Raw genomic sequence first — 14081 nt, forward strand, 5'->3', positions numbered from 1 at the left:
AAGCTCATATAGGTGTGATGGTCAGGTGTCTGCATACTTTTGACCATATAGTGCACCTATGATTTAAGGCTGCACAACACAGTCATGTTTGAAAGGGTTTGGTCAATTTACAAGTTTTGTTGATTTTGTAAGTAAAAATAAATATACATAAGTTGAACAACTACTATGTACTACTGTATTAAAAATGTATATATAGAAAGAAAAGGCCTGCGCAAAAGTTAAGGACATTTCTAGGATCACTCCTCTCTAACTTTTGCCTTTAGCCCTAATCAGCACTCAGATTTGCATATGATAAAGACCGCCATAAGGCCCAAGTATTATATGGAACATTTTGTAGTGCTCTTTAATCAGGCCTGACGTGCTGAACAGCGCTTAAGTGAGTGGTTTAACGGGGGTAACTAGGGCAGATGGAGTGTTTGCACATCGTCTTTGTGACCGACATGACGTATTCTTCTGGCTAGAAGCTGTGTCCAGGCGACATATTGCACTATGGTCATACAAAGAGTGTTTATACAGTAGACTAACAACTAAAACAACTCCATGCACATAGAGGCCTTTAAAACATTAGCCTATTTGCAGCAAAAGAGAGTTGCTGTTGTGGATGAACTGCAGCCAGCTATTTAAACACTTCACTCGATCTCTGTGGCTTTAATTCAAGATAACACATGAGGACCAAACCAAACCAGACACGGCAGGCTTCGCTGCTGTCTGGCGTAGGGCAAACACAGGCTATCTCCACACCCTGGCAAGGGAAACCATTAGCAACCTCTCCAAAGCTTCTGAAGGGTTTGACAAACACCAGTTTGCCCAGCCATGGCCTCCAGATGAAGGAACATTTGATCAAGCAGCACTCAAAGAGCAAGGCTGGCAATAAACCATTAAAACAACATCGTCCCAGCAAGTGACTTAATAATGTTTGTTTCAGGGGAGGGGAAAGCAAACTAAAGCTGCACAGTCACCAGCTCTGACCTCAGACAGTGGAGCTACAGGTAATTTGGGGTTAGATGAGTAGCAGGTGTGTTGAAGCTAAAAAGGTGCTTGATTAACCCATTTAAATGAGTCCACTCGTCATTTTTTGAATAAAATTCCAGTCAAAACAGCCATTAAATAGAATCAGAATCAGAAAAATTACACACAGAATCAAAATTTTAAGTATACAGCATGTTTTGTTCTTTCTTCTATTCTGGTTGGGAGATTCACTTTCAGTTTTTTAAAGAAATCTGCAGGGACATTTTTGTCCACTTGCAAAGTACAGTCTTGGAAGCTGACTGCATTTTCTGCCGAAGTAATTCAAATTATAAATTTAGACTCCATAAGTCCATAAAACCTTACTTCACATCTCAGATGTCTGGTTTTGATGTTCTAATGTTTTCTTCTTTTTTATTATGACCTTTTCTCAGTAACAGCTTCTTGACACAAGAGTGGAGCTTTATTTTTTACTATCTGTCAAAGATAAAAGCTTTAAGTTCTGCTTATCTAATGGGGACAGTTTCCGTGGTCTACCAGGTCTAAAGGTTAAGGTTGTTAGGAGTCCCATTTTTCTCTGCAGCTTAGTAAGTAATGTGAGTGTGTATCTCACATTACTTACTTGTGTGAATCTTAGTGTCTCTTTAATGAGGAACATATTGTGAATGAATCCCTTGGGAATAGCTTCTGTCTGGAGGACACAGCTGAAACAGGCTGGTTTTAAGATTGGACAGAAGGACAAGTTAAAGTTATATATACTGATAGAAAAATGAACAGATTTGTCCTCAACGTCCATCACCATCTCACAGATTTATTAAAGTCCATTACCAGCACACCTGATTTAAAATAATAAAGTACTAATTAATCAGAAATTATTAGATGATAACTACAAGCAATATTGAGCTTCCTCGAGAAGAGATTTGTAAATGGGTAAACAAACACAATGATATATATAAAATCCTTAATAACTGTTTTAATGTCATTTGTGTTTATTAAATGTAATAGTAGTGTTTTTCTGAACAAATAAACTCCATTTTATCTGCTCCACTCAGAATGAAGGTACACTTTGTAGTTCTACAATTACAGACTGTTTCTCTGCATACTTTATTAGTCCCCTTTCACCTTGTTCTTTAAAGATCAGGACCCCCACAGGACCACCACAGAGCAGGTATTATATTCTCAGCACTGCAGTGAAACTAATGTGGTGGTGGTGTGTCAGTGTGTGTTGCACTATAACGAGTGGATCAGACACAGAAGTGCTGCTGGAGGTGCTAAGCACTGTGCCCACTCACTGTCCACTCTATTATACCAGCGCTCGTACCAGCGCACCTCCACCATGTCAGTGTCACTGCAGTGCTGAAAATGATCCACCACCCAAATAATACCAGCTCTGTGGTGGTCCTGTGGGGGTCTTCACCACTGAAGAACAGGGTGAAAGGGGGCTAACAAAGTATGCAGAGATGGACTACAGTCTGTAATTGTAATTACAAATTGCACCAATATGGTAAATGGAGCTAATAAAATAGAAAAGTGTAATATATATACATATATATCTGTATAAATATAGATTATTTGCTTCTGTCAAATTCATAAACAGAGCTGCAGAAGAAAGAACAAACATATTCTTAAGCTCTAATTCCTCTGTATGCAGTCCAATATTTTCAGTGTGCCTACAGTCAGTGGCTTATTACAGAGTAAGAGTGTTCATCTGAGCTACTGAGACAACACTAAAAACACAACTCTCAAGAATAAAAGCAAGTTTTTTTTGCATAATACAATAAGGTTGATGTAAATAAAATGGCTTTAAAGGCCAGTATTAGGGGTACCCAAAGGGGATCACTAAACTCCGCTGTGCTCTAGGCCTCCACAGCTGGATTCAGTCTGCAGATAGATTTTTTTATTTTTATATGCTGTTACATTTGCCTCTCGTATTCTAGGTCTTCAGAAAAAATGCTCTCCTCTCACTGATTCCAGAAAAATCAAACTGTGAGTGTAAACCATAGAGACTCCACTACAGGTTTTGAATGAAATAAAACCCTCTCACTCTGAAAAATTTAAACACATTACTGGTATAATGCCAGTCTCCGTTCTCTCCCTTGATAGCCAGCACAGCTCCCACAAACTAGTAATACATTTTCCGTATCTCTAGAGCAGCAGGGATTTATTTCATATTTTTCATGTCACTAAAACGTAGACGAAAAACTAAACGAATGAGAGACAAAATGATCTGATAACACAAATGAGTTATAAAAATCAGATTGCTGTACATCTTGTCCCAGAATGAGATGCATCAGGTCAGCTCAGCAGAGGTCAATGTTGTAATAAATATGAATGGATTAAGAGTTATGGTTTGAGTTATAGCACTTTTAGCACTGTATGATGGAATCTCTTTCCAAAGCAAAAAAAAAAAGACCTCTTTCAGTATCTAAACACAGATAAAGGACGATTTAGCAATGGAAGGACATTATTCTAAGTTTCAGCTGAAGTAGCAGCAGCAGCCTTTTTAGCCTGAGATCAATATTGACCATTTTCTGGTTAGTTGTCCCTTATTATATCAAGCACAATTTGTCACATATAATTTATAAGACAAAATTCTTGCTTTGACACGCCTCTAAAACACCTTTTGATTTTTCGTTACATCACTGTGTACCAGAGGGCGAGGAAAATGATAATAACCAATATTAACTAACCAGAAACCCAGAAGCCTTTCTACGTCTTTGCCCTTATATACATAGCAGACATTAGAAATGCCCCCATGTCATGATCCTGCCATCCCCCAGCATCCTCACTACCCTGGTTATGCTAAGCTGTTACCTTTGTTGTACTAACTTACAAAATTGTTACAGGCAACATTGGGAAAATACAATCTCAGTGACTGAAAAGAAGAGATTTGTAGATATTGTAAACAAAGTCAACTATCAACTGTACATTCACACTGTTGTTCTGTATTTAATGTTCGCAAAATGCTGGCCAGCTTGTTAGTTACATGGAAGTATACTAGCTCACATTTTTCCACAAGTAGACACGAATCATGAGTGGGGTTTCAGTATCTGAGTCTCAGTGTCCAATGTCCCGACACTGCATATTCATGTTTTATTTTTTTCCAATATGTTAAACTCAATATGCACTAAAATTTGCATGATGTCTAACTTAACAAATATATAAAATATCCAATATATACGTCTTTGTAAGCCATATTTAAGACGGCAGAGCTTACTTTCACTTCAGAAAAACATGGAATTTGACTCAAAGGCCCAATCTCATCATCTAGAGATAGGAAGTCCTGATTTTGTTGAGATAGAGGGGTAGGGTGAAGTGTTAGGGCTTCATGGCCCTCCAAACGGATATTTTTCAGAGGCACACTCCAAACAGAGTGTAATGAGAAAACTGGCAAGATGGCTGCACAAGCGTCCAAAGAAACACACAAATGTGAGAATTTTCTCCACTAAAATTACAATAACCATTGTATTGTCTTAGTTTAATGTTGTTTCAGTGTATTATGGTCCATTATTTCATAACAGGCATATAAAATCGCTAATAATATGCTGATGTCATGGTAGCTAGCTAGGTTAATTTCCCGTTCCACCTTAAATTGTGCAGTAGTTACATTCTGGCACCTCAGGCATCAGAACTGCTGCACCATTTAAGATGGAACGAGAAAATTCGAACAAGAAGCTGGCAAATAGCTGACTTCAGCTTCGTTCCACTAAAGAATTAGGGGTGGGTGATAATAAATAATTATTGTATCCCTCTTTGAAGGAATATGATGCCCTTAATTTAACTGAAGCCCAGCAGTGAGGAGCTGAACTTTACCCTCCTTTGCTTTCACTGCAGACTGTCAGGGTCGCCTACAGAGCAGCGCTAGTAGCTGTTAATGGGGTCATGTTCTTTTTTATTTGAGGGTCCCATTTCACAGTGGAAGATTTCAACCACTACCCCTGTAACAAAGCAGATATTCCATTGTTTTTCCATTTTTTGCTGCCAACTACAGAGGTGAAAAAAAATGGACGTTGGATTTTTTTGGGAGCCCTGGATGCCACACATCTCATTGTTGAATTCCACACAAAAAAGTATTATACAACAAAACATAGAAGGGAACAAAGCGTCCTGCTTTTTCATTCTTAAACAAACAATTTACACTCCTAAAGCTCTTCTCTGATAATCATCAATTTTCGCTGGTAACGCTGTCAATGTGCCAACATTTGCGTGGCTTCACACTGCAGTCAACAAACCGCACTATGGGAATGACCTTTTTTCAATGCAAACATGTGAATGCAGCACTGGGCTCTTGTGCAGTTGCTCCAAAGCGTTCACTTCAATTGTTCTGTGCTTTTCTGTGGAGATTATACGAGCTGTGTGTCCACAATTAATCAGCTAGGTCAGCAACGGGTGCACCTTAAAGTAACCGGATTTACTACTTTTTGAAACTTTAACAATGTTTAGATATTGGCCTGCATGATACTGGTCTAAAAAGAGAGATAAAGAGGTAAGGTGACACTCAAAATTGAGGGATAGGTATGAAAATAAGAAATGGGATTGGGCCAAGGTGTTCTGGTTCGATCCCCTGAACCAACAGTACGTGACTGAAGTGCCTTTGAGCAAGGCAACTAACCCCTAACTGCTCCCTGGGTGCTGCGGATGGGGCTGCTCACTGCCCCCTAGTGTGTGTTCACTAGTGTGTATGTGGTGTTTTACTGCACAGATGGGTTATATGGCGGAGGTGAAATTTCCTCATTGTGGGACACTTAATTTTAATCATAAAAAGCCAACCAGAAAGATTTAACACACACTTTGAATGCAGGAGGTCTTAATAACTTAACAGGCCTGTAACAGTGGAACATCAGCCAGTGGTTGCTCAGCTTACTGCTTACTGGTTAAAGCAGCAGGTAGCAGCAGCAGACAGCTAATAATAGCAAGCAGCAGACCTGCATGAGATTTACAGAAGAAAGGATTACAGTATCAGAATAACCAGGCAATGATTTACCATCACCCAGCATGTAGTTTCAGCTCAAATACACTGACAGGCCCATCATAAAGCTCCAGCGCATCACCATCCACATTATTTATCTTGCAGTCAGCAGGCCAGATATGACGTAAAACAGATGATCGAGCGCTTACTGGCAGGGTGACAGCATACCCTTTAGATAAAACATGAGCGCAGCGAGCACCCAGCCTGGGAAACCACTGACTAATATGGGGCAAGGCTAATACTTAAGTAAGAATCATGGTGATTAGAGCAAAATGAGTCTCTTAACTGGTGACTGTGTGAACTGAAAATTTAAAACAGAGCTCTAAAAGCCAAACCCATGGGCTATGGAACATATAAAGAAGGCTTAACACTAGATGTTGGAACATGCTGTTAGGATTTGATTGCATTCAGCCACTAGAGCATTAGTGAGGTCAGATACTGATGATGGATGATGAGCTCTGAATCACTCCAACTCATCTCAAAGGTACTAGATGGAGCTCCATCACCAGAGAACACAGTTGCACTGCTCCACAGCCCAATGCTGGGGGGCTTTATACCCCTCTAGCTGATACCTGGCATTGGGTATGATGACAGTTCACACATACTACCTCTACAGCTTGCATGCTCTGTTTGTTCATCAATACAGCGTTTGTGCTACGAACGCTACAGCAAGCAAGTTCTACGGACATCCTTTTAACAAATGGCTCTGTAAAAATATATATTTATTTACCCTCTGCAGCATTCCGACTTTCCGAAATTGTTCCAAGCTTGGTAGACGTACTGTGAGCAAAATGAAGTGTTCAACTAATATTTCATTTAATAACGACCGTGAATTGAAGAAATGAATTTTTTTACGTTTTCATTTGTTTTTCTGTTTCATCTTCAATGATTTCCACATCTTTCTTTTACACATTGTCTTTTTGCTCATGCAGCCTGTGTGAAAGAATACGCATAATTCAGCCACTGATATGTAAGCAAAGTCATGTGAATGGGCTGATTCCTTTACATAAGTGGTGATAGGAACCAGGAGTCGTGACATCTACAACACAATGCGATGATGGAGGGGGGGGAGTCACCGCTTATCCCTGATTATCCCACGACGTGCACTCCTCTGATCAGGGACAGCTGTGCGAAATCAGAGGAGGAGCAAAGACTCGCACTCTTTCCAGTGAGAGAAGAGATGACACTGGCCTCCTGGCCACACACATGACAGAGAGAGCACTAAAAAGAGGGACTCGTAAGATGACGAAGGGCCTTTTGTATTAAGGCTGTGTTTAAGTTGAGCAGGGTTTATGTCACATGCACTACCCTCTCACGATCAGGCAGTGTATTCATAACCATTTTATGTAATAACTTTCTGTGAGGGAGCTTTTAGAGGCATTAAACTCTTCAGACGTCTTGTTCTTATCACTACCACTGTGAACAATTCTGATTCAGTAAAAATTCTTTAGAATGGAGCTCACATTGAATGACTTTGTTTATATCTTTAAATATTTAGTAATGCAAACATTTTGTGTGAAATATGCCTGAAGCTTCATTTACATTTGCGGCAGATGGACAACCGCAAACCAGATATTCCATTGTTTTTCCATCTTTTGTTGCCAATTACAGATGTGAAATAACAATGGATGTTCAATGTTTTTGGGAGCCCTGGACGCCACACATCTCATTGTTGAATTCCACACAAAAAAGTATTATACAACGAAACATAAAAGGGAACAAAGCGTCCTGCTTTTTCATTCTTAAACAAACAATTTACACTTGGAGATTATACAAGCTGTGTGTCCACAATTAATCAGCTAGGTCAGCAACGGGTGCACCTTGATGTAACTGAATTTACTACTTTTTGAAACTTTAACAATGTTTAGATATTAGCCTACATGATACTGGTCTAAAGGGAGAGATAAAGAGAGGTTGGAAAATGATCATGTGAAAATGAACTAAAGACTTATTCTAGTGTAAAACTACACAAATATTATAAATGGAGTTCAAGAATCAAAAACAGAATGCAAAAATGTAGAACAGGGGCCCTTTAAATGTGAAAAAAATCAGGAAAGGCATTTTTCAGCAGATCCAATGTCCCTTTTTTCCAGCATATACAGAGCCAACACGAGGAGGAGGCACTTACAGATCCTGGATCGCAGTGGCCTGGCTCCTCCACTTCATACAGAACAACATCCTTCATAATAACCGCAACCGCCTTCAGAGTGAAGGACAGGAATAGGTGAATGTGGATGTAGTTTCTCGTGCAGTGGAGTTTCCTGTGCATGGAACATAATTCATAAATACATATTTTCTTACTTTGTCATACATGCATATATAATTATTATATGTTTAATATATTTCTGCAACATATTTAGTTAATTAGGCAATCATTTCAGTTCTTGAACCGAAGACGTATTAATCTTAAGACTTGTTTTTCAGTGCCTACTATTAATTATCAGTGACTACAAAGAAGAAGTAGTAAGGAGAATGAGGAACTGAAATCTGGTCTCACATTAGGGCTCTTAGAGTTCAAGATGTTAAGAGTGCATTTTAACAGGGAACGTCTGGGACATTTTGTCTAGCACTGCAACAGATAACAGCATGCATGCACAGGGCCGGTTTTCCTGTTCATTTGAGTTTATGACACATTAGAAGCCACAAAAGGAAGCTACTTAAGATGTGGTGAGTTAAAATGAGGTGCAGCATGGCTCACTGAGGGCCCTTCTTCAACTGTTTTGTTAATGCTGATGTAAGTTAGTGGTCTGTGAGGTAGTTTTACAACAGACATAAGCTCAGCCTCATCTTTTGTTTAGCCTACAAAGACTTTTCTATCCTTTCTATCATTAACAGATAAAGGGCCAGATTCAGAAAACTGGACAGTAACACTTCTATGCCGTGTAAAATGTTCATCAGGGTAGAGAGGAGTTATTCGTAAAGTCCAAACCACCATGGCGGTGATCAGCGCGCTGGTGCATTTTTAACGCTGTGGTATGTTTATTTATGTCCTAAGCAAGAGCCAGTATATGAATGAGGTCATATCTATTGTAGCATTCACCGTTTATTATTAAAAGAGACAAAGCTTTTTGCACAAGTCATGGTGCTTTATTTTCCAGCTGTTTTTTGCCACAGCTATGTTGCACATAAGCAGAGTTTCCTTTTCTCCAACAGCTAGCTCTCTGCTGACTCAGCTCACGTCTCTCGTCTCACACAGCTTTTCTGCTCACAAACATATATCCCCAGTCCCAACCGCCCGAATAAGAGTCTTTAGCAGAATACTCTTGAATAAATGCAGAAGAACAAATAACCTGAAACCAACATGCAAAAGCATTTCTTGAACATGGAATATTAAAGACTCACACCAAATGAAGCTTTGATTGGATGTCAAAAGAAACAAATTAAAAAAAAAAAACACAAAAAACTAAGAAAATAACATTCTTAGAAACATAGCTACAAATTTTGAGATAAGTGCTGCAAATAATGGTAAATAATTGGTAAAAATGCTTTTAACTTAATCAAGAAACAAAGTTTCTTTAACCAAAAAATGTCGTTAGATTAAAAGGCATGTGCATATGTATATATCATCCCTGTCCAAAGAAAAACAAGTATCTCTAAAATAGTAACTTCACAAGAAAGGACAAAAACACTCTTACCTTTCAATGTAAGTTAATGTAAATAGAGTTTATTCTAAGTGATTTTAGAGCATTTCTATTGGTCCATTCATCATGAAATTTTTACACAACGTAAAGAAAAACTGGTATGTTGAAATGATGTAGAAAAATAAAAATCGACCAAAATGGAGATACATGGTTTTCTTTGGACAGCGATGATATTTTTTCCAACTCATTATAATTGTAATAACAATTTTTCTAACACAAGTTAAAGTTTAACATGTGTTTTTTTATTACAATTCAAAATTGACTTTATGTGCTGAAATTTAATTACTATGGCAAGCTGTTTTAGTCTTTATTCCCTACTTTTCTTGATGTCAGAAATGTACACATATTAACTGTTGCTTTAGCTTACTACTGATTAGGCTAACTACTGATTATTTTCTGTCTAACGCGAAAGCTTTAAACTTGAGGCTCTCAATATTGACTGTACATTTGTTCATTTTTTTAAAAGAATAAGGTTTGACCACATTTTCCCAGCATGGCGTGGGCACCAAAATACCCATCTGCATGTATTTGCGGAACACTGATGTACAACATGCCCTCTTTAAAAGACAGTAACAGTAAAAAGGACAGATAAAACATGCAGCAACGATGCTGAGAACAATAAAACATGAATGCTGCCCTCTGTGCCACTTCCTTCAAGCCATAATTAAATCCAGTTTCTATCCATAAAACTAAATGTTCTGTCTTACCTGAAAAAGCACAAAATAAAGATGGCGATAATGAGGGAGATCAGAGACACGATGTGACCAATGGTGTAGCCAATCCTCACCAAGCCCAGAAATTCCCCCTGAGAGAGCAGCACAAAGACAGTTAATACACAGATGGATACAGACATGCCATTCAGAGTGGAAGAGAAAATAACTCTTTACAGATCAGTAACGAGTGGGTAATAACATGGTAATATGACAGTAACAAGTTGTACCAGCTTAAAAATTGCATGCTAATTTTTAATTTGTTAATTAACAATAAATAAGTGTACACAAAGATGTTTTTTCAGGGGTTCTTAAGAAAAGAACATGCTTCTATATATGAGTTCCTCATAGAGCTATTTCATGCTTAAATGTTTCTATACAGAACCTTTTCAAAAGTTGTTGCATATAGCACCAAAAAGGGTTCTTCTATCACTATGATGTTATGCTTGTAACAATAGAAGAAACCTTTTTAGTGTTATATAGAACCCTTTTCTAAATGGTTTCTGCTGAAATGATGTGGTATTGCAGCCGTAATACTAATTTTCCTGCTTCTACTTTGTTCATTACCTATTATGTCTTTAAATGGCCTGCCTCAGTACAATGTACAGACACAGTTACCAGCTGCAATTACAGCGAAACTAAATGGTGTCTGAGCTGTAAATGCAAACTTCCTTCTTTCCATTTTGTTTACTCAGTTACTGCATCTCACCTCAGGTGGTAACATCAGTTCTTCACAGTAATGTGGCTAACTGTATTGATCCAATGACCAAATAACTGTATTATAATCACCTGTGGTTGTTCTATTACTTTTACATGTAGGCCCATCTATAGACCAGCAGAGTTAGGAACAGATTAAATAAATGACGCAGAATCAGGGCAGGAAACACAAGTTCATTTTGTTTTACCTGCTAACAAAATCCTGTTACTCTATCAAAAAGCATGTCATATTTTATGCTAGTACAACTTGTTACCATTAGTATTACCATATGATTACTGATTTATTACTGATCTAGGAAGACCTTCACAGTGGAGGTGATAGAAACCAGCGGTCACAATGTCTACAACTCAAATGTAGACATTTTATTTACTATCCAAAACCACCAGTGAACCTCATGTGTCTTCAGAGTGCTTCTATGTAATGTTGAAGATGGTAATATAGTGGTAAATCTGAAAAAAAACAACTTTTCTTTAGGGAATATTTTGTCTTAGAATGCAATGCATGTACCCCCTCACCATGAATTGTTTTGAAAAATCATGTTTTAGACTTTGTCATTGTCTTATGCAAAAGTTTGAACGCAAACTTTGTTAAAGATATATATTGTGTGAAAATAAGTTAACACACCTCCTACAGAGAACACACTTCAGCATATTTTGCACAATTGCTGCTTATTTACTGAAATTAACATGCTGGGGGAAAAAAAATAAATAAACTTGACTTGTGAAAAGGGTATGGTACAATTTATGTTCCAATGAGTTTCGATGGAGATTTGCAAATAAACACAAATTGGGTGCTAAAATTCCCCTTAGAGGATGTATTAACTTACTTTTACATAGAAAATCAACAAAACATGCAATTTGACCAAAGGGTGTTCAAACTTTTGCACACAACTGTAGCTAATATATACACTCATTTAAGTGCGTGTTTGTCAGCATTTAAAATCAATCATTTTGCCGACACAAAATAACAACTTAATTATTACTTTTGCTACTATTATCACTCTTATTATAATTATATCATCACCATGTTTAAAAAATATTCCAAGTGCTAATTTTATTGCAAATAAAGGCTATTAATCTACATTTTATAATTCTATTCATTTCTTAATTCTTATATGCTGTATCTACTACTGTGTCATGAATGAATCCACAGAGGCAGATTTAACTATCACTCTAAATTGGAATAATAGTTAAGTTAGTAATTCAGTCTGCAGCTTTCATGCTGCATCAAATGTTAATTTGAATGATTCTTTTTGAATGCAGTCCTGATTTTAAATAGATTATGATGGGTAACCAGCCACAGTGTCTGCTGGATGAAACAAATCTACCAATCAGATGTAAAAATGTAGCTGCAGACAACAAAACCTTTAGGCACAGATTGTAAATATGTGTCAGGCTACATGAAGTGGTATGAAGCTGGCCGATGGTTTGAGACCCCTGTTTATAGAGGTATTAAACTCCTCAGACTTGCAGTTCCCATCACCACCACTGTCAACAATTCTGACTCTCTAGAATGCAGCATTCTACATATGACTTGTTTACATCTTAGTAATCTTCTAGTAATGATATTACTGCTTGTATAGTGTCTGAATAGACTTTAGTAGTAGCTTAGTATTTAGTAGTAATTAGCTACAGATTAAGTGTTTAACTGATGGTTGATTTCAAACCTTTTGTCAATAGCAGTTAAAAACCCAGCCTGGAGGGAGAACTATCAAAGCCATCATCGGCAGTCATGGTCATACATACCACATTTTCATCTGTGAAATTCAGGCTATAGCCGCAATTCCGTGCAATAACAGTAGGGTCTATATCTGTCCAGCCGTCCATGGTGCATGTCCTTGTTATATTACCTACAGAGAGAAGGCAGGGTAGATTGAGAGGTCTTCTCTAAGGCTACACATCCTTTCAGACCGATGGCATTCAACAGAAAGGGTGGATAGAAACACCAGTGGATTTTTCAGATCTGAAGCAAGAGCGGACCTTGATTTTCTCCTCTCTTTCAAAAAATGATAGTACTGGTTATCTAATGGGGACAGTTTTGGTGGTCTACCACATATTTGGAATCCCATTTTCTTTGTATTGTCTCATTTTTTGAATTGTTTCTGTTTTATTTTTTACTTTTACTGCCTGAGAAATGAATAAAACTTGACTCAACTGCTGGTTTGACCAGAAATCAAACAATGGACGTTTGTCTCTAACTAAAGCTTCACTTTACACTGTCATGTGAAAGCATCGGGAATTCAAGAACTCAAGTCCTTCGACTGAGCAATGGATAAAAAACCATACAGAACGACTTTCAGCCACTGATGAGTCATTTCTCCAGCAACCACTGCAACATAGACACCAACCACAGCCACAGCCAAGGATAAAGCCTTTAGTAGATGTGAAATAATCTACCACGTTTTAAAATAAAGCACCACGTGGGTCTATCTAAACGCCGCAGCCACAGATGTCTCCATCAGTAACAGTTGGAGAGAGATTTGGAACGTCTCTGTCTCGTCCTTCCACACTTTTTCCCTTCCAAAGTTGTGAAACAAAACATCAGCGTTCACCTTTGGCTTTCCAAATCAGAGCGAGTTACGCCTGCTTGGATGAGGTTTTGCAGGCAGCTCAGGGTTCAGATTCTGCTAAATGTTCATGTATTTTACGGTGGTTCCCAAGAGCAATCAGAGCCAGAAAAACAGAAAGAGAGAGAAGAAGAGGGGCTGATTGAATTGGGACTGATTTACCATAACCGTCTGTGAAGATGATGAGCTCATCATCTCCAGAGTAATCTCCCTTTGCAAAGTGGAGGAGCCCCCCCACATTTTTTTATCTTATCTCTATCTGCTGCATTTGTATGGTACTGTATTTTATAACAGACAATGATTTCAACACATTTTCCATACTTTGAAACCAAAAATTTGCTGATGTGAAACTCACTTATATCAGAAGCCACCAAGCAGATGCTAAATTCTGTTAGAAACATTATAAAGGAGGAGGAGACAGTACACTGCTTAAAAAATGAATGGGGGAAGCTTGTGACGCACAATGTGGCATCTGTTTGTGGTGAAAGTCCAGCCCTTCGGGGTTGTGTAG

The 14081-nt window shown here is 38.1% G+C and overlaps 1 protein-coding gene across 1 annotated transcript in view; it reads right to left on the reverse strand.

The window, feature by feature from the left end:
• vipr1a (vasoactive intestinal peptide receptor 1a) overlaps nt 1–14081 on the reverse strand; it is a 62661-nt gene that overhangs the window by 13208 nt on the left and 35372 nt on the right. The window contains exons 4-6 of the mRNA XM_036556500.1: nt 12750–12853; nt 10284–10381; nt 8064–8196 (exon numbers count right to left, since the gene is read on the reverse strand). Of these exons, the coding sequence (XP_036412393.1) occupies nt 8064–8196; nt 10284–10381; nt 12750–12853 (335 nt within the window). The remainder of the gene's footprint in view (nt 1–8063; nt 8197–10283; nt 10382–12749; nt 12854–14081) is intronic.

The sequence above is a fragment of the Colossoma macropomum genome, unplaced genomic scaffold, assembly GCF_904425465.1.
Source record: "Colossoma macropomum unplaced genomic scaffold, Colossoma_macropomum, whole genome shotgun sequence".
Classification (NCBI taxonomy): Eukaryota; Metazoa; Chordata; class Actinopteri; order Characiformes; family Serrasalmidae; genus Colossoma; species Colossoma macropomum.